We start from the raw sequence: 23,201 nt of genomic DNA on the forward strand, positions 1-23,201 counted from the left end.
TTGCTGTCTCTAGGAAGGGCAAAGGCACCAGCCAATCCACTTGGCACCACATTCACGCTACCAGGGATCCCCAGGGATGAGGGAGAAACCTTAATGAGTCCCTAAGGGCCTGCTATACACTCTCCTTCCCACCACCCAGTCACAGTCACAAATAAACACACAGTATATGGGAGGGACAGTCCTGGGTCAGGCCCACTGCCAGCCTTGGAAAAGTAGGCTCAGAGGACTACCTACCTCTCCTGTATAAGGAACTATTATTGCAGGGCAGGGGAAGAGCCCCAACCTGCTAGGAATCCACTCAGCCTCATCTCCTCTTCCCTCCTAAGCCCTCTCTTTTCTCTCAGCTTTCACTTCTCTGATGATCACTGTTGAGGGGGGCAGGTTATGGATGTTATACAAAAAAAGATGCGAGGGAGATAGTGGAATGAGATGGACATTATTACCCTATATACAGGTATGATTGCATGAATGGTGTGACTCTACATCATGTACAACCAGAGAAATGAAAAGTTGTGCTCCATTTGTGTAAAAAAAAAAATAATAATCAAAAAACAAAACAAACAAACAAAACCCAAGACACTCAGATGGAACAAGGTGTGGGCACAAACTTGTGGGGGGTTGTCCTAGTTCCATTCTCCAGCTCAGGCTCCAGAGTATGACTGTTTTAGCTAGGGTCATAGACACAATGGCCACCGTGTCTCGGGTGGGCTTTGGTTCCAAACAGATTTTGCGTAATGTCCCTGATGAAATGCAGAAGCAGAGGAGGCACTGGCCTATGTTGGGAGGGAGGGAGTGAACAGAAGCTGAAATGGTCCTAATCTGTATTGAGGGGAGCAGAAGAAGTAGAAATAGTCCTGATCCATATGGGGTAGGGGAGATGGGTTCTAGTCCATATTAATGGATGGAGAGTGCAGGGGCAAATGTTGTCTGTTTCTTTGTATTTGGCATCAGAGAAGAGCTGGTTCTGATTGGGCGTGGGGAGAGGCAGGAATCCTAGTGTGATCTGTGATCGGAAGCTAAGCTGGGCCAAAGTAGGAGGTTTTTATGCCTGCGAGGTGGCAGAAGCTCTCTCTTTGATCTCACCTAGTATTTTCCAGAAAACTTTTCCTATAAACTTCCATCGTCATTCCAGTCACTGAATGTTCCAAAATCGGATTCCTAGAGCTGACTTGGCTGCAAAGTACGAACAGGGGTTTCTCCGGGTTAGTGAGTGCATAGGGCTGGTACACGAGGCCTCTTGTACATTTTCATTCATAGCATGTTTCTCCTTTCCATCTGTCCTCTTCCAGTGCTCCACCATCCGCCTTCCCTCTGGGTGCCTGGAACCGGTTAACAGGCCTGGTCTGACTCCGCCCCGCCGGCAGCGGAATACACCCTAAGCCTAGGTCCCAGGCAGCCACCGGCTTCTCCCAGCGCCGCGAACTACAAGTCCCGCCACCTCTCGCGCTCGCCCTCCCTCCTCTCCCGCGGCCCCCTCCCGCTTCGCCTGTGGGTCGGCCATGAGTGCCTCCCATTGGTCTCCCCGCCCTGTCAGTCACTTGAGAGCATGGAGGGGCGGGGCGGAGGTGGAGATCCGGATCCGGAGCGGCTGAAAGGCGGAAGTGGAGGCCGGAGCCTGGGACACCGCCGGGGGGGAGAGGAGCGGAGTCTGTCCGAGCCCAGGCCCCCAAGTAACGCCGCCGCCCCGGAGCCGCGGTGAGTGTGCCTGTCCCAGAACTATTGTCTCACCCGCGTTGAAGCCTCTCCCGGGCACCGCTTCCTCCCGCCCAACCCCAGCTTAAGGGGATACTGACCCCTCCCCCGACCCGTAGCCCCCTCTTAAGGGGCTCTCCAGGCGTCGGGCCAAAAGGGGAGCCCTTCTTTACTTCGCTTACCTGTCCTTCGCGTGGGCCTTAGGGAAATCTTTGCGGTTCTCTGGCCTGTCCAGTTCAGTTATGGGAGAGAGGGACCTTAAGTTCCGCTCCCCCTGCTCCGAAAACTGGAGGGTCCTTGCCAGATATGAAGGAACCTGTCTCCCTTCTCTTTTAGAGGCAGCAGAAAGTGCTGTCTGTCGTCGTTTTCTTTCCCCGCGTCCCCCCAAAGAACAGTTGTCTCAGCCCTGGAAGAATTTTATCTTGATTTCCTTTAGGCGGCGGGGNTTCCTTTAGGCGGCGGGGGTGGGGTGGGGTGGGGTGTGGAGGGGTGGTCTGAGTGAGACCGGTCCACACTCACAGAAGTATGTTGCGTTCCCACTGCTCCTTCCTTCCTCAAGCCAGAGTGAGCCAACCAGGACCTCAGCAGAGTTTGAATTCTGGGTCACTAATTAGGAATGAACTGTCTTCTGATTTTACTCCCTGGGCCCCCAGCCCTGTCCTCTGGTTATGTTGTTCTCTGGGTATTTCTCTCTCTTTTCCTGCCTCTGAAGAATTTAGCTGAGCTTTGCTCAATCCTAGTACAGATCACAGATCAGGGTGGATCTGCCCATTCATTATCTTCTCTCTCCCTTCCTCCTACCTCCTTGCTCCAGGCTCAGCCCTGTCTTCCCAGAGCATGTGAGTGGTTTCCAAGCTGCCTCAGAGGGACTGCTCCTCCTGGGACTGCTGTCTGCTGATCTATAGGCAAGAGACTAAACATGAGGAGTCTGGAATTGAGGGTCCATCTCTTTGCCATTCTCACCTCCCCCCAACACACATAGACTACTCAGTGCAACAGGTCTGTGCCACACCAAAGTCTCTCTCTAATCCCTTTTGGGCTTGGACTTATTACAGAGGAGTAAGTTGAAATGACAGTGGCAGCTTTAGACTCTTAATGCACCAATTTTTTGTAGCCAAAGGACTTCTCATATATGCTAGAAACTGCTGATTCCCCCCAACTATGTATCGTATTGCTATATGATCCTGTGTGTGAATTGACTGTGTCTCAAACCAAGCTGTAAGTTTCTTACATGACCAAAGTACAGACCAGAATACCTTAATGAGGGGTAGCCTTACTCTGAAGCCATGCCTGACCCTTGCTATTTACAGTGGAGGAAGGAAAGGAAAGCCAGTCAATCCTTAGGAATCGCTGTAGCTTGTCAGTAGCTGCCTTAACCATCCTTGGATACTACTTAAAAAGCTAAAGTTTTTTCCTTGACCTTTTTGACTATTTCTGGCTAGTTGCAAATGTCTAATTCTTATAATATTTGGAGCTTGACCTGTGATGCACTTATTTTTCTTTTTACTAGACAAACCATTTCTTATTAGGGTCAATAGTTGAGTTACAATCTCTATATCCTTGTGGCCTCACTAGAGACTCCCTCCATCAGCCTAGTTTCTCTGATCTAGTCAGCATGTGCCTCTGAGAGAGAGGGGCAGAGAGACTCTGCTAAACTTACCTCATCAGGAATGGAGCTCTTCAAGAGTCCTCAGACTCTGAAACAGGTTTTAGAAGGAGAAACTCTCCCTTTGAGAGAGACTAGAGCTCTGGGTGGTTATGCAGCTGCCTCTGGCATTCAGAACTTGTAGAATCCCAATAGATCTGACACTGTTGTGTAGGAGGAGACAGGCTCTGGTGGGATAGAAGCCCCTCCCCCCTTTCTGAGGCTGCTTCTCTCTTCCCCTCTTGCCTCTCACATCTAGTTGGCCTTTTTCTACCTTTGTGTTTGCTTATAGGGGGACTGTAACAACTAATATTTATAAATTATTGTAAAATTACAGAGTTCTTTTCACATACATTGCTTCTGAGTGACCTCGAGATAGGGGTGTGTGTGAGTGTCCTCACCTTAGAAATGATGCTCAAGGAACTTAAGCAGTTTGCCTAGACTGTATAGTTAGAAGTGGTTGGGCCAGGGCTTGGGATCATATCTGACCCCATCTTTGCTAATAGCAGGCCCTCTTCCCATCTGGTCTGCTTGTTAAATGAATGAACATGCAGGGTGAGCAAGCAGGGGCACAAGTGCATACTCTTTACCTTTAGCCTTCCTCATCACTGGCATTCTTCATTTGCTTCCATTTTCCTCCCCTACCTTTATTCCATCCTCCTGTCCTCTTTCTTGAACCTCTTCTGCTCTGCCTCTGGAGGGTATGACTGTTAGGAGTCCCAAGCCAGTACCCTTCAGGGCCCAAGAGTTTCCTGATGTCTGCATGCCATTAATTTCCTGGGAACGTGAGTGAAAGTCATGATGGCTAGAAAATGAAAGTAAAAGTGAATGGACCCCGGGGGGTCCCACTGGGCAAGGCTGAGGACTAGGGAACCAGCAGAGCTGGCCTGAGATTGGTCCTCTCATTTCCCTTTGGTGCTGCCTACTGTTTGCTCCTCTCACTAGAATTTACATGGAAATAGAATTAGGTTACAAATTTAAATTCATCCCCACCAAACAAATACTTCTTAAAACTTCCTTCCTGTAACTTTTTCCTAGTCAGCAGTGGTGGTATGGTGGTATGAAAGGTGCTAGAGCTTAGGAGTTGGCCAGAACTGAATTCTCATCCTGACTCCCCTGCTTACCAGTTGTGTGACCTTAGGCTTGTTTCTTGACCTCATTGAGCCTGTTTCTTCCAATAAGACAGGAATACTAAATATCTTGCAAAATTAGAAACAAAGGGTAAGGGCTGGGGTTGTGGCTCAGTGGTAGAGTACTTGCCTAGCATTCACAAGGCACTGGGTTCGATCCTCAGCACCACATAAATGTAAAATAAAAATATTGTGTCCACCTAAAGCTAAAAAATAATATTAAAAAAAAAAGACAAAGGGTAAATGAGCTAGTCCAGTGCTGGATGTGGAACAGAAGCTCCCAAAATAGCAGTTGCCTCTGGCAGGTAGCTGGGATTTTGAAGTAACTCATCCCTAGAATTCTGATTTACTACTAGTACCAAATGTCTGCTATTATGGTTAGGACTTTGCTTGATAGTTTCACATATTGTCTCCTTATGTAGATATTGAATAGAACTAATGTGGGTTGCGTTCCCATTTTCCAGAAGAGAATGCTAAGGCAATCATTGCACTTCTCTCACTGGGATTCTCAGACCTCCTGAGTTCACCTGCTGTGAATGCTCAGAAGCACTGACTAGATAAGGTTTTGCATCTTTTAGAAACTTCAGTCTTAAGTTATAAGCATTTTCATATTAAAGCATCCTGGATCTATTCTAGATTGGAATGCAAAGTTTGCATAAATTTAAGCTAAAACAGGAAACTTGAAGACAATATTTTGGAAGTAGCAGGTTGCTTGGGTTTGATTCTCAAATTCCTGAGATTTGTATTTCTCCTCCCCTGGCTCCAGTCAGGGCACTTCTGTTGGAGCTGCTTCAGAAGCAGTGCTTGAGGTAGGATGTCCCCAAATTCAAGTGATAATGCTTCTAAGAACTTTGGCAGAAGAGAATTGGAATATTTTTTGAAGGAGTCCTCTACATTTATAGCCTGGCAGTATAAGAAACTTATTTTCAGAGTAAATAGTCCCATCTCCTGTATGCAGAGACAATAATATAAATTAAAGCTAAACTAAGCTTTGCTACTGTGTGACAGTCACTCTTCTGGGCCTTAAGCATACACATTTTATCCTCATAACAACCCCAGGAAGTAGGATGTGTTTTTCATCCCCACCTTACAGTGGAGAACTACTGGGTAAGTAACAGAGGTAGGATTAGAATTGAGTGTATACTTAGATCACTATGCAACACAGCCTCTCCTTGCCGAATTTCTGGGCTGGATGTATACTGTTTCCTTTGGTTGGAAAGCTCTTGTCCATCTCATCTGCCTGGAAGCTGCTTCTCTCCACTTTATTCTCAAAGCTCAGCTTGCCTATCACTTCCTTAGTGAAGTTCTCCCAAGTCCCAAGGAGGTAAGGGCTTTTCTCCTCCATGGACTTTCTTTTTACTACTGTCTCCTGCTTCTGTTTACCTCCTTTTATGGTGTGTGAACCCTTTAAGGGCACAGATCTTCTACTTTATCTTGGTGTGGCCAGTATCCAGCATGGTACTCTGCATAGTAGACCCCCTATGGAGTCATTAAAAGGAAGGGCAGACATCCAAACCTGCCCTTGAGGCACATGCCTGCCCACTTCCTTCATCACACCCTTCATGATCTCACTTAACTTGGATGTGGTGAACCTGGGATCCAGATTTACATTCATCTGATTCTCAGCTTGAACTCCATCTTTAGTCCGTTCTCCAGAATGTTGCTCACAGATGTTCAGAGAGCAAACAGGTAAAAAAGGATTATCAGGACAGATGATGGGGGTTGGGCATGTCACAAACCAAATTTCCTCAGGGTAGAGCTCTCCAAATTTCCATTTCCGGTGTTGGGTTTAAATAGGAGAGGGTGGGTATGGCTCTGGATCTGGTAGCAGCACAGAACATAGTGTACTTCTGCAGTTGTGTGTGGTGAGGCAGCACCGACCCAGGTCATCACTTAGCAAAGCTTGGTGCAAGTAAATTTCACTCTTGTCCACAGGTGCTATTCTGCATGTCTGCACAGAGCTTGATCTTGAGAGGCTGGTCTTAAGCAAGTGGTGGCAGGACTGGGAGTGTAGCTTGGTGGTAGGGTCTTGACTAGCCTGTGTGAGGCCTTAGATACCATACCTAGCATTGCAAAAAGAAAAGAGTGGTGGCAGCAGTAGGTGGTGGGAGCAGCTTCCCTTGAGTATTCCATGGGTGTGGCCTTTGGACTCCACACTCCTAAGTCTGTGGTATTTGGTGTAATCCTTTGCTCACCTCTAGACTGTCGGTCTGGTTCCCACCAACCCTACTTTCTGCACATCCCTTTTACCCCTCCCCTTTGTCAAATTAACTCATCTTTAGGAATGTGTGTTTTTGATAACTGCTATCCTTGGATATCATTTTGTCACAAGATAAGCCACCACCCCTTTTTTGTTTGGTTTTCCCAGCAGGGGGAACTGAACCCAGGGGCACACAACCACTGAGTCCCCCAAAATAAAATATTTTGAGGTAGGGTCTTGTAGAGTTGCCCAGGCTATCCTGAAACTTTCGATCCTCCTGCCTCAGGCTCCTTAATAACTGGAATCAGGTGTGTACATCCCTTTTAAAAAAATAAATAAATAAACTTTTTCTTTCAGAATAGTTGTAGAAGTTAGAAAGATAGTGCAGAGTTTTCTCACAAACCCCACATGCAGTTTCCCATTATTAGTATCTTGCGTTAGCTCTGTACATTAAAGTCCATGTTTCATCTGGATCTTAGTTTTTATCTGTTGTCCTTTTTCTGTTCTAGGAGCCCACACTGCATTTAGTTGTTACATCTCCTTAAGCTCCCCTGAGCTGATAGTTTCTCAAAAGTTCCTTGTTTTTATGACCTTGGTAGTGTTAAGGAGTACTGGTCAGGTATCTTGTAGAATGTCTCATGATTGGGATTTGCTGATGTTTTCCTTATGATTGGACTGGGGTGGTTAGGAGTGTTTGGGAGAAGACTTTTGACCTAAAGTGCCATTTTCATCACCATCCCATCAAGGGCACATAGTCAATGTGACTTATCACGGTCTAGGTCAGCCTTGATCACTTTGGCTGAGGTGATGTTTGTCAGGTTTCTTCCCTGTGTTCACTGTAAAGTTAGCCCCTTCGCATCCTGCTGTATTTTTTGGAAGGACATCAGTACTTGTAGCCCACGCTTAAGGAGAGGGGAGTTAAGCCCTCCTCCTTATGGGTGGAGTAACTACATGAATTATTAAATTCTTCTAAACAAGAACTGTCTATTCTCCTTCATTTATTTTTTCAATTATTTATATATCAGTATTGATTCACAGATACTTATTTTACACTTTGATTTATAATACAATCCTGCTTTCTTTTATTGCTCACATTGTTCCAGCTTTGACCAATAGTTGCACTTCTAGCTGCCTTTAACCTACTCTATCACTGTGAGGTTTTTTGTTTTTGTTTTTTTCAGTATTTCCTTACTTTTTGGTATTGTAAGATTCTCTTTGTGTATTTCCTGCCCCAGCCCTAGAATCAGCTGACTTTCCAAAGCCATTACCTTTTTAGTGAACAGTTTCTCTAGTTTGCTGATACAGAGTTATGTGAATGGGTTCAAGTTGTTCCTTCTTGTGATGGTTAGTCATAGTCACTGGAGACTCCAGAGAGTGGTAAGGTAGAAAGGTACCTGGGAATACTGTGAGAATCAACTCCAGTCCTGGCAGTTGGTCCCTCCAGCAGGCTGTCGCTCCTCTGCTCACATATATCCTTCTCCTTGTACCCCAGTCTGATGCTGCATCTGATCCAAAAATGGTCAGATGTGGTATTTACTTTGGAGTTTACTATCCAGTTGGGAAGAGAACGTGTGAGGATATATAATCATTCTCTATTTCAAGTACTAAGCTCTCCAGCCAAACCTTCCTACATTCTGGGTCTGAGATTCCATATGAAATTCCACGTTCTAGACCCTTTTGCTGCCATTCAAAAACAGACCTCCCCTTTGGGAGGGTTTGTGCAGTGTTGTGGCTCCAGGCAGGCTCAGGGCAGGCTGTCACTTTGAGCTGTGATCCTGAATCATTGAATAGCTTAAATCCTTCTGTTGTACCGTCACCCTCTGAAGATGTGTAACTTGAGCCTACTGGAACACTAACTCCAGATCTTAACAGGAGTTGGCTTACAAGCCTCTTGCCTTCTATTCATAGCTCTGTGTGTGTCCCCTTCAGGTGGCTCTGTCAGAAGCGTCCCAGGCATGGAGGAGGGCGTGGGTGGCCTCTCTCACCCTGGCTGTGCTCCTAGTCATCAAATTGCTCTGTGAGCTGCTCAGACTGCTGTGGTGATGAATGACGCCAATTTCCAAACCTCGAGCGTTTTAGCCTAGTTTTTAAAAGGAACTCTGGTTTCTTCGTCAGCTGCCCTATTCTTCTCCCCCCTTCCCCCCCCCCCCGCAACTGAACTACTTCTTCCTTTTCCTGAAAGAGGCTTTGAGATGGAAGGAAGGGCACTGGGGCTCAAGATGCTTTGTGTGGTGGTTCCCCCCCCTTTTTTTTTAAAGGGGGTCATGATTTGCCTGGTTGGGGGCTTCAACTCAGTACTGATTTGTCAAGTGATGGTGGTTCCCTCCTCTGTTCTTGTGGCCTTTGGGGTGTATCCAGAGAATTCAAGATTGAGTTGTTGACAGGATACTGGATCTTCTAGAAAACTGGTGAAAGACGTCCTATTCCACATTCTCTTCAAAGGAGGACCACTGAAGAATGGGGTCCAGGGAAACTGGAGGTGAAAGGAATGTGGAAGGATGTCTGAACATGAGGATGGAGATATCCACTTGCTTCACAGGGACTGGGAGGCAGGGTTGCCCCTGGCCGGCGAGCACTACTGAGTGCTGCTGTAGCCCCCTCAGCTAAGAGCACCATCTTCCCGGCAACCCTGGCAGGCCAGGGTGCTGGTCTCTCCATTTTTTAGGTGCTTTCAGTGACACAACACAAGTCCAGCCTGGTGGCTTCAGCACTTGAGATGAAGTTTGTCTGACGATACTCTTAACCCCTGTGTGTCAGGGCCTGAGAAGTTGTGCAAGAGTAAGTGAGGCATCTTCTCAGCTGACCTGTGGCTTCCCTGGAGGGTCCAAGTTGGCAAATGGACATGTATGTAAGCCCTCAGCTGCCCCCTCTACTCTACCCAGGCCTCCCTGTATCACCTGCTCAGTTCACCATGTTTATGAGCAGCCACAGTGTGTCAGGCTTGATGTTATTTTCTGTTAAAACAAGAAAAACCCACAGTCCAGCCTCTGGGGATTTTGTATTGTGGGTCCTTTTCATGCAATAGTACCCTTAGGTTCTTTTGCCTTCTCACTTTCAACCCAAGTTCTCCCAGCTTTGATCACCTACAGGAGTCTTATGAAAATTTGGGGCCATGGAAGCAGAAGTATGATTCATTCATCAAATCTTGTTTAGACCCATTCAATGCCTGATTTTTTTTACCTGGCACCATTTCTACATTTTGTTCAGCCAAAATTAAGAAAGAAGAGTATGTCAGAAATAATGTTCTTTGGTGTCCAGGCTTCTGAGAGCAGCCGTTGTCCCTCTGATCTCTGAACTTTTTGACCTTGTTAGCTGGGCAGCCTCTGACCACAGTGTGTGTGGTGTCTGAGCAAGAGAAATTTGGCTTGCTGGGATCTGATACCTGATTCTTTTCCCCTTGCTTTCCTCCCAAACTTTACCTCAGCTCTCTGTGGAGGAGCTCAGGGTGAAACAAAGAGGGCAGTGATTTAATTAAGCAAGCTTGCTTTTGTTGCTTGTAAAGACAGGAATGGTTTGTGAGAGGTATCAGTTGTTGGTGTGAGTGGCTGGGGGAACAGGTGCTGCCAGTGACCCTGGCTTTCAGCAAAGGTTCTTGGAGTCCTGCTGGGCCTGGAGTGCCAGTAATAGTGGCAGCTGTCCTGTTGACACTCCTGGCCCTTGCAGAGGCCCTCCCAAGACAGGGGAAGACAAGCTGTGCACTGAGGAGATTCCAATTAGGAATGTCCCAAGTAGTGACTGCACAAGCAAAACAGATACAAGTTCATTGTGAGAATTGTGGATCAGCAGGAATCCCACATCCATCCTGATGGGCATCTAGATGATGCATTGCCCATCCTGGGACAACAGCAAGTGTGTGTTGGAGCCAGGGAAGCGCCTTGGCCCGTTTTCTTAGCATCTCATCTGGCACTGGCAGGGGAAGAGCTAGCTGGCAGAGTACAAGTTACCGTGCAGCTGCAGTCCCATTCTCCCCACCCCCGCCCCGTGCCCTGTGCCTGGACATGTGTGGACATTGTGCTGTGGAAAGTGCCACATTTCAAGTTGAGCTTGTGTTTGGGGCAGAGAATCTACCACAGCCAGACTGTCTAAGGTGTGCAGAGTTGGAGACCTCATTAGGGATAATTGTCTCAGGAGTGTCTCAGAAATCAGTAGGTAGGACAAATGATCCTTGACTGGTACAGCTGTGACGGTCACCTGCCTGTCAGACTGCTTTGCTGTACTGCCATCCAAGCCTCTGGATCCTCTGCTGGTCTACAGTGCCCATGACTGAGGATCATCGAGCTGCCCATGAACCATGGGGCCCTTCCTGGGCAGTATGGGCAGACCACACTGACCAAGCCTCGTCAGCACATGCATGAGAGGGAGCAGGCACTGGAGGTTTCCATCCTCGCCTGAAAGTTACCGCTGACTCTGCCTCTCTGGGCCTCTCCAGGGAACCCAGCTGCTATGTTCAGCTGAGAAAGCAGCTTGGAGATCAAGAAAGGATTTCTTGGAGTTCTTGCTAGAGCAGGAAGCTGGGGGTTGCTGCCTCAGGGGTGGTTTCTACCTAACTCAGCTTAGGATCTGTCTGGAGAGATCCAACATGCCTTTTACACTAGGAAAATGGCTATGAGAGCTGGCTGTACTCCATCCTGGCTAATTCCTGGCAAAGCTCCAGGTTCATTCTAGACATTTGGTGATGTGTTTCCAGGGTTTACACCCCTTGGTACCCCTGCACACTGGCCCCTTTTGCTGGTGTTGGAGGAATTTGGGGTCTGGGCTGGGCCTCTCCGGAACTCCCGGGGGCCTCATTGTGATGTGGAAGTCTAGACACTCAGCCTCAGAAGTCTTATCATTAAAAGGGGAATGAATTGGGGGCTGAGGTTGTAGCTCAGTGGTAAAGTGCTTGCCTCACATATGTGAGGCACTGGTTTTGAGCCTCAGCACCATATATAAATAAATATAGGTATTGTGTCCATCCACAACTTAAAAAAAAAATTTAAAAACGTAGGGGTGGAATGAATTGGAACTAATCCCAGTCAAGGGAGTTGAGTAGGCTGGGGGGAGGTTCAAGAGCCTGTCCTAGTTGTAGGGGACCCAACTCACCTTGAGTGTCCCTTCTTGAGTGTTACTTCCCTTACCCCAGAAAGAGTCCTTCTGTGGCTTTGTAAAGGCAGCACCCCTTTCTTCTCTTGCTGCCTCCTCCCCTGAGCCTATTGCTTACTGGTGTGAGGAGTGAGTCCCAGCTCCCATTAGAGTCCTCGCTGGATCTCAACCTGAGCTGTTCAACCTCTGGCCTCCGGAACCAAACTTCTGCTACACTCTCCAGGTGAGATGCAGGCCCTATGTGTAGCAGTGCCACAGTCATGCTTATGCAGGAGGGTGCCACTGTCTTTGATTCTACCCCTTTAGCCCCTAAACCTTTTTCTCTTCTGTAGATACTCTTGACTGGTGGGGGAGCAGAAAGCATCACAATGTAACCTCTTTCTCCTCCTTGAAAAAGACAATAAATATTAGCGCTTTTTTGTTTTGTTTTGTTTTGTTTTCAGGAAACAATTGTAAAATTCTTCAGCCCACAGTTAAATCCAAAAATATATATGCAATAATCATATTTTTATGGTAATCCCATTATCTTGTCCATTACTTTTAACATTTGGGTACCTTTGTTCTCTTTGGGTCATCTAATTTAGGCATCATCTTTTTTATTATCTTTAATATTATTCTATATCTTTTCATACTAAAGAGGAGGCAGAAAATATTTTATATGCAGGGAAGCTAGAATAGATTAGTATCAATTCTAAGCTTTAATTTTTATTGTTATATGCAAAATTTTATACCATTAGCATTTTTTAACCTCTTATTAACATGTAGCTTACATATATACAAGTTAAGTTCACTTTTCTTTTTTTCCCAGTACTAGGAATTGAACCTAAGAGCATTCTACCTCTGAAATACATCCCCAGCCCTTTTATTTAATTTTTAATTTTGATACAGGGTCTAAGATGATAAGTTGCTGAGGCTGGCCTTGAACTTACAATCCTCCTGCCTCAGCCTCTTGAGTAGCTGAAATTACAGGTGTAGGCCACTGCAGTTCAGCCAAGAATTTACAGATCTTAAGTGTACAGCTTGATGGATTTTTGCATTTGTTTGCATCCTCTAAAGTCAAGATACAGAACCTTTCCATTCATCAGAATGGATTTTTTTGTTTTATTTGTTTTTAGTTTGATAGAAATGCGTGTTTTCCCTGCTAGAAGCAGTATTTTACGAAGTATCCATAGAAAGTCAAATTCCCATCTACTAAGATTTAATTCTTAGTAGATGTAGTAATAGACATTGTTAATGTTCTTGGGGGCTTTCTCTGTATTTCTGATAGGGGAGCCTTGCCTGAGTTATGAATCTTGGGCTTGGGCTCTGCCACCAACTGGCTGTGTAACCCTGATTATGTCACCTTGCCTCACTTTCATTTCCTTTTCTGTAATTGGCAAGGATAGGATTAGGTCTTTAAGACCCTTTTGAGCTCCTTCAACCAATGAGTCAAAACTAGTTAATTAGCCGGTAGTCTAATACTCTTACCACTTGTTGGAACCTTACCCTCAGCCTAATACTATGCTGAACACTATGTGTTGTTTCATTTAACCTTTACAACAACCCAGTGCAATTAGTATTAAATAATATCATTTTGTCGATAAGAAGCCATCCCTTGTATGACTTGGCCAGGGTCACACAAATGAGCAACAGTGAAGCCAGGACTTGAAACAAATCAGGTGTAGCCTCCCAAGTATCCTGCTGGTTGGGTGTGTGGATACCTAAGATGGCTTCTGTTGCCTCAGAGTTTTCTTACCTTTGCGTCTGTGACCAGCTAGAAGCCAGGGTTGTCCTACTGGGAGGCTCTCCTCTCTTTCTGTGTGCCGGCAGTGGTGGTATTCCTTTGCATGGAAGAGCTGTGGTCTTAAGTCTATAGGTCAGTGATCTTCAGCTAATCTGAGCCTTTGGAGCATTTGCAGAACCTTGGCTCCATTTAGTTTCCTTTTAATATTGCCTTTGAACCTCTCTGCCTCTCCCTCTATATCCTGTGTTTCCTTTTCTATAAACTAACAAGTTTGCTTCTGCTGTGGCCTTCTCTAGCTCCATGTTACGTGTTAAATATTTTCAGGAATGCTTTTTTCTGGAGGAAAGTATAGCTGAAGTTGCTGACAAGAATGACCTCCAGGGGGCCCTGGGTGGGTCACTGGTTCTCAAGCTACCCTCAGCTAACCTTGAGAGAGTCTCCACCCACCCTCTGGTCAACAGTCTGGTTTCCCTAATCAGTTCACTATCCAGGCAGTGTTGGCTTTCTGAGTTAGAGGAAGTCTCTTAAGCAAACAGGAAGCACAAGAGACACCCATCAGCTGGAATTGCTCACCCTTTTACCAGGAAGGATAAAAAGTATGTAGTGGTAGGGCTGGGGCTCAGCGGTATCGCACTTGCCTGGCATGTGTGAGTCATTGGGTTCGATTCTCAGCACCACATATAAATAAATAAAATAAAGGTCTATCAACAACTAAAAAGAGGGCTGGGGTTGTGGCTCAGCGGTAAAACCCTTGCCTAGCAAGTGCAAGGCCCTGGGTTCGATCCTCAGCACCACATAAAGATAAATAAAATAAAGTATTGTGTCCGACTACAACTCAAATAAATATTTAAAAAAAAAACAACTAAAAAGATATTTTAAAAATAGTGGGTGACTTCATAGATTATGGAAAGGTGAAAATTTCTTTTTATCTTTTTAGTACTGGGATTGAACTCAGGGGTTCTCAACCACTGAGCCATGTCCTCAGCCCCTTTTTAAATATTTTATTTAGAAACAGGGTCTGGCTAAGTTTCTGAGACTGGCTTTGAATTCCAGATCTTCCTGCCTCAGGCTCCCGAGCTGCTGGGATTACAGGTATGCGCCACTGTGCTTCGCAAAAGGTGATTATTTCTAATGGAGACTGGGGACGGGTGACTTTCCAGCAGTATCTGGTGTCTTGAAGACTTCATTGTTGAGTGAAATCAAGACCCCACCCCAATCTGATGCCATGTATTGTCCTTGACACTGATCAGAGTGCCTTTCTATCCTGGATTACATATTTCTTTATCAAAGCTCTCAATACTTAAATCAGCTACTTAAGATCACTTGGGGAACTTATTTTAAAAACATCGAGTTCTTGCCAGGCTTGGTGTAATTCCAGTAACTCGGAGAGCTGAGGCAGGAGGATCTCAAAAAATAAAAAGGTCTGGGGTTGTAGCTCAGTAGTAAAGTGCCCCTCGGTTAAGCCCCAAGAATGAATGGATGAGCCAGGTGTGGTGGCACATGCCTATAATCCCAGCCGCTTTGGAGGCTAAGGCAGGAGGATCTTGAGTTCAAAGCCAGCCTCAGCAATTCAGCAAGGCCCTGAATAACTCAGGGAAACCCTGTCTCTAAATAAAATACAAAAAAGGCTAGGAATATATGTTCCTCAGTGGTTAAGCACTCCTGGGTTCAATACCTGGTATCCATCTCCCTACCCAAAAAATGGATGGATAGATGAAAGAAAGAAAGCACTGGGTTCTGGACTCTTTCTCTAGAGTGACCAGTTTAGTTGGCCAGTGTTTTTTTCTGAACACTCTGGGTGATTCTGATGAAAAAAGTTTAAAAAGCACTGATCAAAGTACTTCTAGTGTCCAAAGTACAGAAAACTCCAGAGCATGAAAGAACAATATCCTACTATTTCTTCTTTTCTTTCTCTAGTCACTCTCATCCCCAGAGCAGCCTGTGCATAGAACCAGTGTTTAGGAGTTCATATCCCTTCTGCCCTCTCACATGCACCATTGGAAAAGACACCCTGAATAGGGTACCCCTAAGTCCTTGCACTCTGTCGCTTTTCTTGTGGACGATGTGAGAATGGGACTGGTGCCCATTTGCAGGGGCTGCTGAACCAACCAGGATTCTGTTTAGAGGGTAGGGAAGTGGGGCACAACAAGGAGAGTCTTGCTGTAGGCCTGATGCTCAGTTGCTACCATTATACTTGGAGGAGGGGAGAGATCTTTGGCCCCTTCTGTGTCTTATAGGCAACTTTGACTATGCCTTTAGGTCTTTAGGAGAATTTGACTTTTGACTCTAAGACTACTTTTACTATGTCATTTTAAAAAACTGCTTTAAAAACTTGAGTTGTAACAATAGGTAATTTTTACCATGAGTTCAAGAGCAAAGATTTCTATTCTCGGGAGGCAGGACAGCTCAGTATGTGAGTATGAATTCCTTCACCTTTGCTACCTGGCAGAGAAATGTCTTCAGTTTCCCAATCTTGGGAAAGAAGGGCTAAGGCTTCCTGGGGCCCTGGGTCTGACCTTTACCTGACTTAATTACCCTCATATCTCCAGGTCCCCATTGGCAAAGTCATCTTCCTTAGTGCTTTATTGTCTAAAAAGGTTGGACACCACTGCTCATGTGATCAGTAAGTGGGGCCAGGAAAACCATGAGGCAGCAGACTGTAAAAAAATGCTGGGTCTGCCAAGTGTGGTGGCATATGCCTATAATCCCAGGGACCTGGGAGGCTGAGGCAGAAAGATTACCAGTTTGAGGCAAGAATTTAGCAAGACCCTCAGCAATTCAGCAAGAGTATCTCAAAAAAGAATTTAAGGACTGGGGATATAGCTTAGTGATAAAGCGCCCCTGGGCTCAATCCCCAGTACCCGTCCCCAACCACCAAAAAATAAAAAAAGAGCGTGCTCAGGTGTCTCTGGAAGGCAGGATCAGTGTGAGCAGGAAGAACATGTCAACAGTCAGTTTATGGCAGATGGAGCCTGTCTTGGTTCCCTGGGGAGGCCTGAGTCTGTTAACCAGTAGTCTTAGAGAAAGTATTATAATTGATCATGTCAATGTTATTAGCTGCTGATGATTCAACAATACATGTACAAGACTCTCGGTAGATGCTTTCATTAACCCTTATCCTTGTCTTGTCACTAATAGCACTAGTGAGACTCAGCTCAAATGACTTCTATGAGGTGGCCCAGAAGTGGCAGGAGACAGTCACATCCTGTAGTGTGCAAAGCTAGTGCCTGTATCCATTGCTTAGTGCCAGTTGCTCTAACCCTTGCTGAGCTTCAGTGGCACTTGAGGATAGTGGGCTCTCCAGGGACCAGACGTACAAATAGCTTTGTTATATAGATGAGGTTGAGAATCACTGCATGAGACTTGCTTTTCTTTCCCTCAGGCTTGTTAAAAAATCACATTCTATCTGGACAGGTTTGGAAATGTGCTACCTCTGTTTTTCTCAGCTTGTAGGTGCTGGTTGCTCCCTAGCTGCTTTAGTTTTTTTTAGAATTAGGGACTTAATTTCCTGTTTCCCTTGCCCCACTCCTTCATACCTGGTCTAGAACCCAGCCACATTACATTGCCCAGATAGGACTATGTGTCATGAGCATGCATGGTAATAACCAGCTGTTGCTATTGCTGTGTCTGACCTAGGATGTCTCCTCCCACTATTTGGGAGTACTCAGGGACTGCAAAATCACTCTGATTGCCACCAAGCCAAACCTGGCTGGGCCAGCAAAAGTACTGTCCCAAAAAGAGTCTCATTCACTCTGCAACTCAAAACCAGAACAGAGTGGAAGTTGCCTTCATTGTTCTTCCACAGCGGGAAGAATGGCGGGTGATAACAAATGAGTTTGTATGAGCAGCAACCTAAGTTTGCATCTAGGCTCTCTTACTTGTATGCTGTGTGTGACCTTGAGCAGGGCATTTAGTATCTGAGTATCAAGTTATTTATCTCAAAAATAGGAGATCCTTTAAAGCTTAAAGGAGATAATAGTTGTGCAGTTATTCAGTAAATGTTATCTGTCTTTAAAAATGATTTCATTTAGTAAGTGCTTCTTGAGTTCCTAGAACTTCTGTAAGCCTGATGAAGAAGGTTCTCGAGGATTCAGAAAGCACAGACCTGCCTGGCTGTTGATTGGGGTGGAATGAGAAAGGATCTTATCTGTGATATATTTAAATGGCATTTCTGGTTACCAATTGAGCCCCCCCCCCATACTTCCTTCCTTGAACTTTTGGGGAAGACATGGCCCCATTTCAAAGCTCTTTACCTTTGGTACTGTTCAGAAAGGAAACTTGTTCCTGGTTAGTGAATCACTCTTCCTGAAGCTCACTTTTTAAATGAGTCGCTGGGAGAACTCCAATGTGGAAACGATTTGAGGCTGAAAAAAAGCCAGCTCTTTGCTATCAGCTGTTTGCACAGGCATAGATCATATGCTTCCCATGGAAATGTCCTGTTCATCCACACCTATCCCTTGACTCTAAGGGAATATGCTCCCCTTCCCAGGGGCAGGTCAGGGCTTTCCCTGACCCTTTCTCTCCTCTCTGGACTCCATTTTGCAAAGGGCATCTAATAAAAACTTTTGCAGGTCCAAACACTGAACCGAACTTAACAACTACTCAGAGTTCTCATTTATAAAATATTCTCAGTGTGTTTGGGTACAAGTCTTCTAGAGACTTCTGGAGTTAGGTTTCTCATCTTTCTTTGCAGTTCCAAAGTTTATAAAAAGTTTGTGCCTCTGAAGCTGTCACTCAAGAGTGATTGCTCACTGAGTGACTGTCAGGGCTAGAATACCAGCTGCTGACCTGTGGGAGCAGGTTTTGTTGTCCCTTGTTTGCCTCCACCCCTCTCGCCTTCCCCTTGTTCTTTCTGTGTGTCAACCCCTGCCTCTGCCAATAGAGAATGAAATTGAGGTCTCTATTTAAAAGGGAAAGCTGGCAGTTGGCTGCCAGCAGAGCATTGGCTTTGGTATGTTTTGTTTTCGTGTGTGTTTTGTTTTTTAATGTGTGTGAGACTCCTAGCCCATCAAGAATGAGAGGACTGGGGAAACAGGCTCTCAATGAGAGAATGAGGGGAAACATTGCTTTGATTCCAGTGCACAGAGGTTCATAGTCCACCTCAGACCGAGAGAATGGCTCATTCTGGAGAACATTGGCTGTTTTGATAACAACTTGCACTGTTAGGCCCTGGTCCTGAATGCCCATCTGGTGGCTGAGCACCTTATGTGACACACTTTCTACCTACACTCCTTGTACTCTCCCTCATCTGCCACACCATCTACTTGGCTCTGCACAGAGCAGGCTGTGGTCTTATTAACATCCCAAAGAGCTTGTTGACTTGAGTCATCCAGCTGCCATAGGTGGCCTAGTGAGGTGCTGTCCTGACTCTGGGCTGAAGGGCTGGGATTAATGGGAAGGGAGGCAGTTAGCTGAGTCATCAGGAAGGGCAGGAGAATGACCTGTAATTTAGGAAGGGCTCGCTAGTCTCAGAACTAACCCCATGCCTCTTATTTCTCCCCTGCAGTTGGAGGCCCCCTCCCCACTAAGTGCCTCCTTGCCTAGCACCGGCCCCCATCCCCACGCTCACTGGTACTACTTCGGCGGGACGGGCCATGGCGGGTCGGGGAGGAGCAGCACGGCCCAACGGACCAGCCGCTGGGAACAAGATTTGTCAGTTTAAGCTGGTTCTGCTAGGGGAGTCTGCAGTGGGCAAATCCAGTCTCGTCCTCCGCTTTGTCAAGGGACAATTCCATGAGTATCAGGAGAGCACAATTGGAGGTGAGTGGACCCAGGGAAATGGGATACCTCAGAGAGGCCAAAGAAATGCCTTGGCCTAGATAGGAGAAGCTGATTCCACACAGAGACTAAATATGTCTGAGATTGCAGCACCTCTTTCTCATTAGCCCCTAGAATTGAATCTAGTAGCTAGACTCCATGTCATGACTAGTAGGAGTTACCTGGGTTCAGCTTCTTTTTTATTGTGTGGCCTTGGCTGAGCCTTTTCCGCTGACCTGGACTCAGGGAAGGAGAAGCTAGCTCTGGATCTATGAGGTTCTTCTTACTAAAAGGAGCAATGTATCTGCCCTGGCCCCTCCTGCTTTCCAGATGGGAATGGCTGGTGAGTCAGCTGGTAATAGGTTGGCATTGCTGAAGTTGAAGTTTACCCTCTGTGGAGCTCAGTGCATATTGTCGATTCCCCATTGGTCAGTATTTAGGTTGCGAGTTAGGGTCTGGACTCAGCCTCTCACCTGAGTGGTCACTGTAAACTTGAAGCCAGGATTAGCCTTGGACTTGAGTCACCCTTTCTCTGCTCTCTTGGGTGGTAGGAGATTTCCAGGCAGCTGGAAACAAAATGAGCCATGTCAGCAGTCTTCCTGCTGCCCCTTCAACATTCATCCAGAGCTGGAAAGGGGGAAGTGGGGCAGTGCCGAAGGCCCTTAGTAGGTGGGGGAGGGCAGACATTGAAAACAGCTTTCTACACAGAGCTGTCTGGGATCCTGTGCTGTGTCCAGGCTGTCTATTCTAGCACTGAGTATCCTCCTTTGAAGCATATGCATAAGTGCTTCACGTTCCCCTGTTAGGTTCCCTGTGTTCCCTGAACATCAAGCCACAGGGTACTGAAATGGCTCTGGGTCCAAGCTGGGGGCAGTGGCTATCTGGAGTGTCTGGAAGTGCCCATCTCAACAGTTGGCTTCTGAGTACCAAAGCCTAGAAAATATGTAGGGGTAGCTTCTAACCCATCCTTGCCTGGTGACACTACCTTCTCTCTTACAGCGGCCTTCCTTACACAGACTGTCTGCTTGGACGACACAACAGTCAAGTTTGAGATCTGGGACACAGCTGGACAGGAGCGGTATCACAGCCTGGCCCCCATGTACTACCGGGGGGCCCAGGCTGCCATCGTGGTCTATGACATCACCAACACAGTAAAGATTTTCTCTTCTTCCTTGCCTTCATCTTTTTTTATTTTTTATTTTTATTATTATTATTTTTTTTAGTTGTTGATGGACCTTTATTTATTCATTTATTTATATGCAGTGCTGAAAATCGAACCCAGTGCCTCACATATGCTAGGCAAGTGCTCTACCACTGAGCCACAACTCTAGCCCTGCCCTCATCTTGAAACCCCAGGAATTGGCTATAAATGCCCCCATTTCAGGCCTTTTGGCCCTCTGTTCTTGGGTGGGATGTGGGCAGATTTCCTCTGTTAATTAGGGACATCTCATCAGAATCTTTAGGGGTGGCATCTTAGATAACTTGGCTCTGCCAGCTTGAGCTTCACTCATGAGTGGCACTGGGCAGAATGCCTCCTCTGTCTCTGACATTTTGACCCTGTCTCCTCAGGATACATTTGCACGGGCCAAGAACTGGGTGAAGGAGTTACAGAGGCAGGCCAGCCCCAACATCGTCATTGCACTCGCGGGTAACAAGGCAGATCTGGCCAGCAAGAGAGCCGTGGAGTTCCAGGTGGGGAAATGACAGGACTTGGGGATGTGTGAGCCAGCTCCATCAGGCCTCCCTGGGTTGTTCAGGGGCTGTATAAAGGGCCACACAAGGACCAGCACGCAGCTTTCATCTCCTTTCCTCCATGGCTCAACCTTGGGCCTTGGAGGAACTGCCACCTGCCTCTCCCTTGTCCTTTTTCTTTGGTGATGGGTGTGTTTGTGAATGAGTGAAGCTTCTTATTTCATCTTAAGAACTGAGTTTCCTGATAAAGAAGTCCTCTTTTCATATAATATGTGTACACAGTAAAATTTATATATTCACTGTCTTTTCTCCTTAGAAACTCAGCCTTTCTTCCCTGAAGTTCCCCAGTTTTTCTTTCCAGAAATGTCCATATGTTTGTGAATCTCTTTCTTTACATAGATGGGAGTATGCTATACATACTGTGTTTTCTAATTTCTCTTTGGGCCAGGTCCTAATTGATGGGCTTCTAGGTAGTTTGTAATAACTTCTGGTAGTTTGTAATGACAAGTAGCATCCTCATACTTTGGTGCTTTTGCCCAAATGTGCAAGTGTATTTGTAAGATAACTTCCTAGAAGTATGTCCAAGCCTGGTGATTTTGAAGGGCAAGAATGCAGAATGGACCTAGGGAAGCTAGAGTAAGGCATCTGCTTATACTGGTGAGCTACGATGCTATGTGGAATAAGAGGGCCGGGAGTGTGGAGCAGATACCTCAGGGCGAACCTGGAGCAGGAGAGCTTAGTCCTAAAAACCCTGCATTTGTCCAGTCAGTCTCTATTGTACGTAAAGACTGTGAACAGTGAAGATTTTATCTGGGGCCCTGTTAGCCCCTGCTAACATTTCCTTTCCATCCTCTTTCTGGCCTCTGTCGGGAATCAGGAAGCACAGGCCTATGCAGATGACAACAGTTTGCTGTTCATGGAGACATCAGCAAAGACTGCAATGAACGTGAATGAAATTTTCATGGCAATAGGTAAGTTGCTTCTTGTCCCCTTCCCACCATCACCAAAGGCATGTTGCTTATGTGCTATTCTCTAGTGGGTCTGTGAGGTCCCTTCAACAGAACTTGCACTTTTTTTTTAACGTTCTGATAAACTCATTGTCTTTTCCATCTGACTCCCACACGTAAGAGAACTGAGCACTGTCTGAAGCCCAAGGCAAAGTTTGAACATTTTACTTCCTGACTCTTCACTTGCCACCCATTTCAGAGCCTGCCATTGCTGTCCTTTACCCCTTCTTAGGATTTTTTAGCTCACTTGACTCAGGAGTCATCCTGCCTGGGTTCATTCCTGGCTCTACCACTAATGAGCTCTGTGGTATTTAACTTCTCTTATGCCTCAGTTTTCTGAAACACTCAAAATGTACTTGGTGACAGCAGTCCTCCATTTGTTAGCACTGATTAGTAGGTAAGGACCAGACTGCTCCAGTGCAGTTGGCAGAGAGTATTGGGGTGGCCCTACTGCTACATTTTCTCTCTCTCAAACAGCTAAGAAGCTTCCCAAGAACGAGCCTCAGAATGCAGCTGGTGCTCCAGGCGGGACCCGAGGGGTGAACCTCCAGGAGAACAACCCAGCCAGCCGGAGCCAGTGCTGCAGCAACTGAGCCCCCCTTGCCTGCCACTGCCCCCACCTCCTCCGCCTGAATGACCCGACTGGAATCCACTCTAACCAATCGCACTTAACGACTCGGGACACCACCGGGGGCAGGGGAGGGGTCCACCATGATTTCTCCGTATAACTTTGATCCTAGGCCGGAGGGAGTTATTCCACCTGCACCTTTCTGTACAAATACTAATTCAATTTTAAGTCTTAAGTCACTTTTTTAATATATATGATCTTCTGCTCTTCCCACTTCCCCCGTTTCTACTATACTCTCCAGTTTGTCCTTTGCTGGTAGTAGCCACATGCTCTTGCCCCCCACCCCCTTGTCTGTGGGGTCGGGGCTTGGAACAGTTACCCCTCCCTTCCCTTCCCTTCCCTCTTTCTGAAGAGCAGCCTTAGCAAGAGCATCCACATCCTTACCTTGTTGGGAGTGGTCTTAGTCTGGGGTGGTGGGCAGGCCCTGGGCTGGGAAGGGGACAGGCAGCTCTGCCCTCGGCTGGCTGTCATCAGGCTGCAGCCCCCTTCCCACCCAACTCCCAGCTGGGAGAGAAACCGCAGCATCATTGTGACAGCCACGCATCCATTGCCCATGACCCCTCCACCCTCGGTCACCTGACCTCTGGCTCTGAGCCCTGTTCTGACCAAATCACGATGATGAGTATTTGGGGGTGGGTGGGTAAG

The 23,201-nt window shown here is 46.5% G+C and overlaps 1 protein-coding gene and 1 long non-coding RNA gene across 3 annotated transcripts; one reads left to right on the forward strand and one right to left on the reverse strand.

Moving 5' to 3' along the window:
- Positions 1–520: 520 nt before the first annotated feature.
- Positions 521–2,385, reverse strand: LOC125612716. The gene is made up of 2 exons (XR_007343192.1): positions 1,875–2,385; positions 521–1,319 (listed from the first exon to the last, which is right to left on the reverse strand). It is a non-coding gene; the product is annotated as an uncharacterized LOC125612716 (long non-coding RNA).
- Rab5c (RAB5C, member RAS oncogene family) lies at positions 1,539–22,773 on the forward strand. 2 transcript variants are annotated; one of them, XM_015495700.2, is made up of 6 exons: positions 1,539–1,695; positions 18,979–19,232; positions 20,229–20,380; positions 20,799–20,921; positions 21,799–21,892; positions 22,406–22,773. In XM_015495700.2, the coding sequence occupies exons 2-6, from the start codon at positions 19,067–19,069 to the stop codon at positions 22,519–22,521; spliced, it is 651 nt and encodes a 216-aa protein (XP_015351186.1). In that variant the 5' UTR covers positions 1,539–1,695; positions 18,979–19,066; the 3' UTR covers positions 22,522–22,773. The 2 variants fall into 2 exon arrangements, with proteins under 2 accessions (XP_015351186.1, XP_015351187.1); XM_015495701.2 differs by lacking the exon at positions 1,539–1,695 and adding an exon at positions 2,667–2,691.
- Positions 22,774–23,201: the final 428 nt, after the last annotated feature.

The sequence above is a fragment of the Marmota marmota genome, unplaced genomic scaffold (genome assembly GCF_001458135.2).
Source record: "Marmota marmota marmota unplaced genomic scaffold, marMar, whole genome shotgun sequence".
Classification (NCBI taxonomy): domain Eukaryota; kingdom Metazoa; phylum Chordata; class Mammalia; order Rodentia; family Sciuridae; genus Marmota; species Marmota marmota.

Bases quoted from the DNA above. Each gene is read 5' to 3' on its own strand.
- Rab5c (XM_015495700.2), top strand. From the start codon at position 19,067: ATGGCGGGTCGGGGAGGAGCAGCACGGCCCAACGGACCAGCCGCTGGG. The intron at 20,922-21,798 runs GTGGGGAAATGA...GTCGGGAATCAG, and splicing joins AGAGAGCCGTGGAGTTCCAG to GAAGCACAGGCCTATGCAGA. The intron at 21,893-22,405 runs GTAAGTTGCTTC...TCTCTCAAACAG, and splicing joins TGAAATTTTCATGGCAATAG to CTAAGAAGCTTCCCAAGAAC.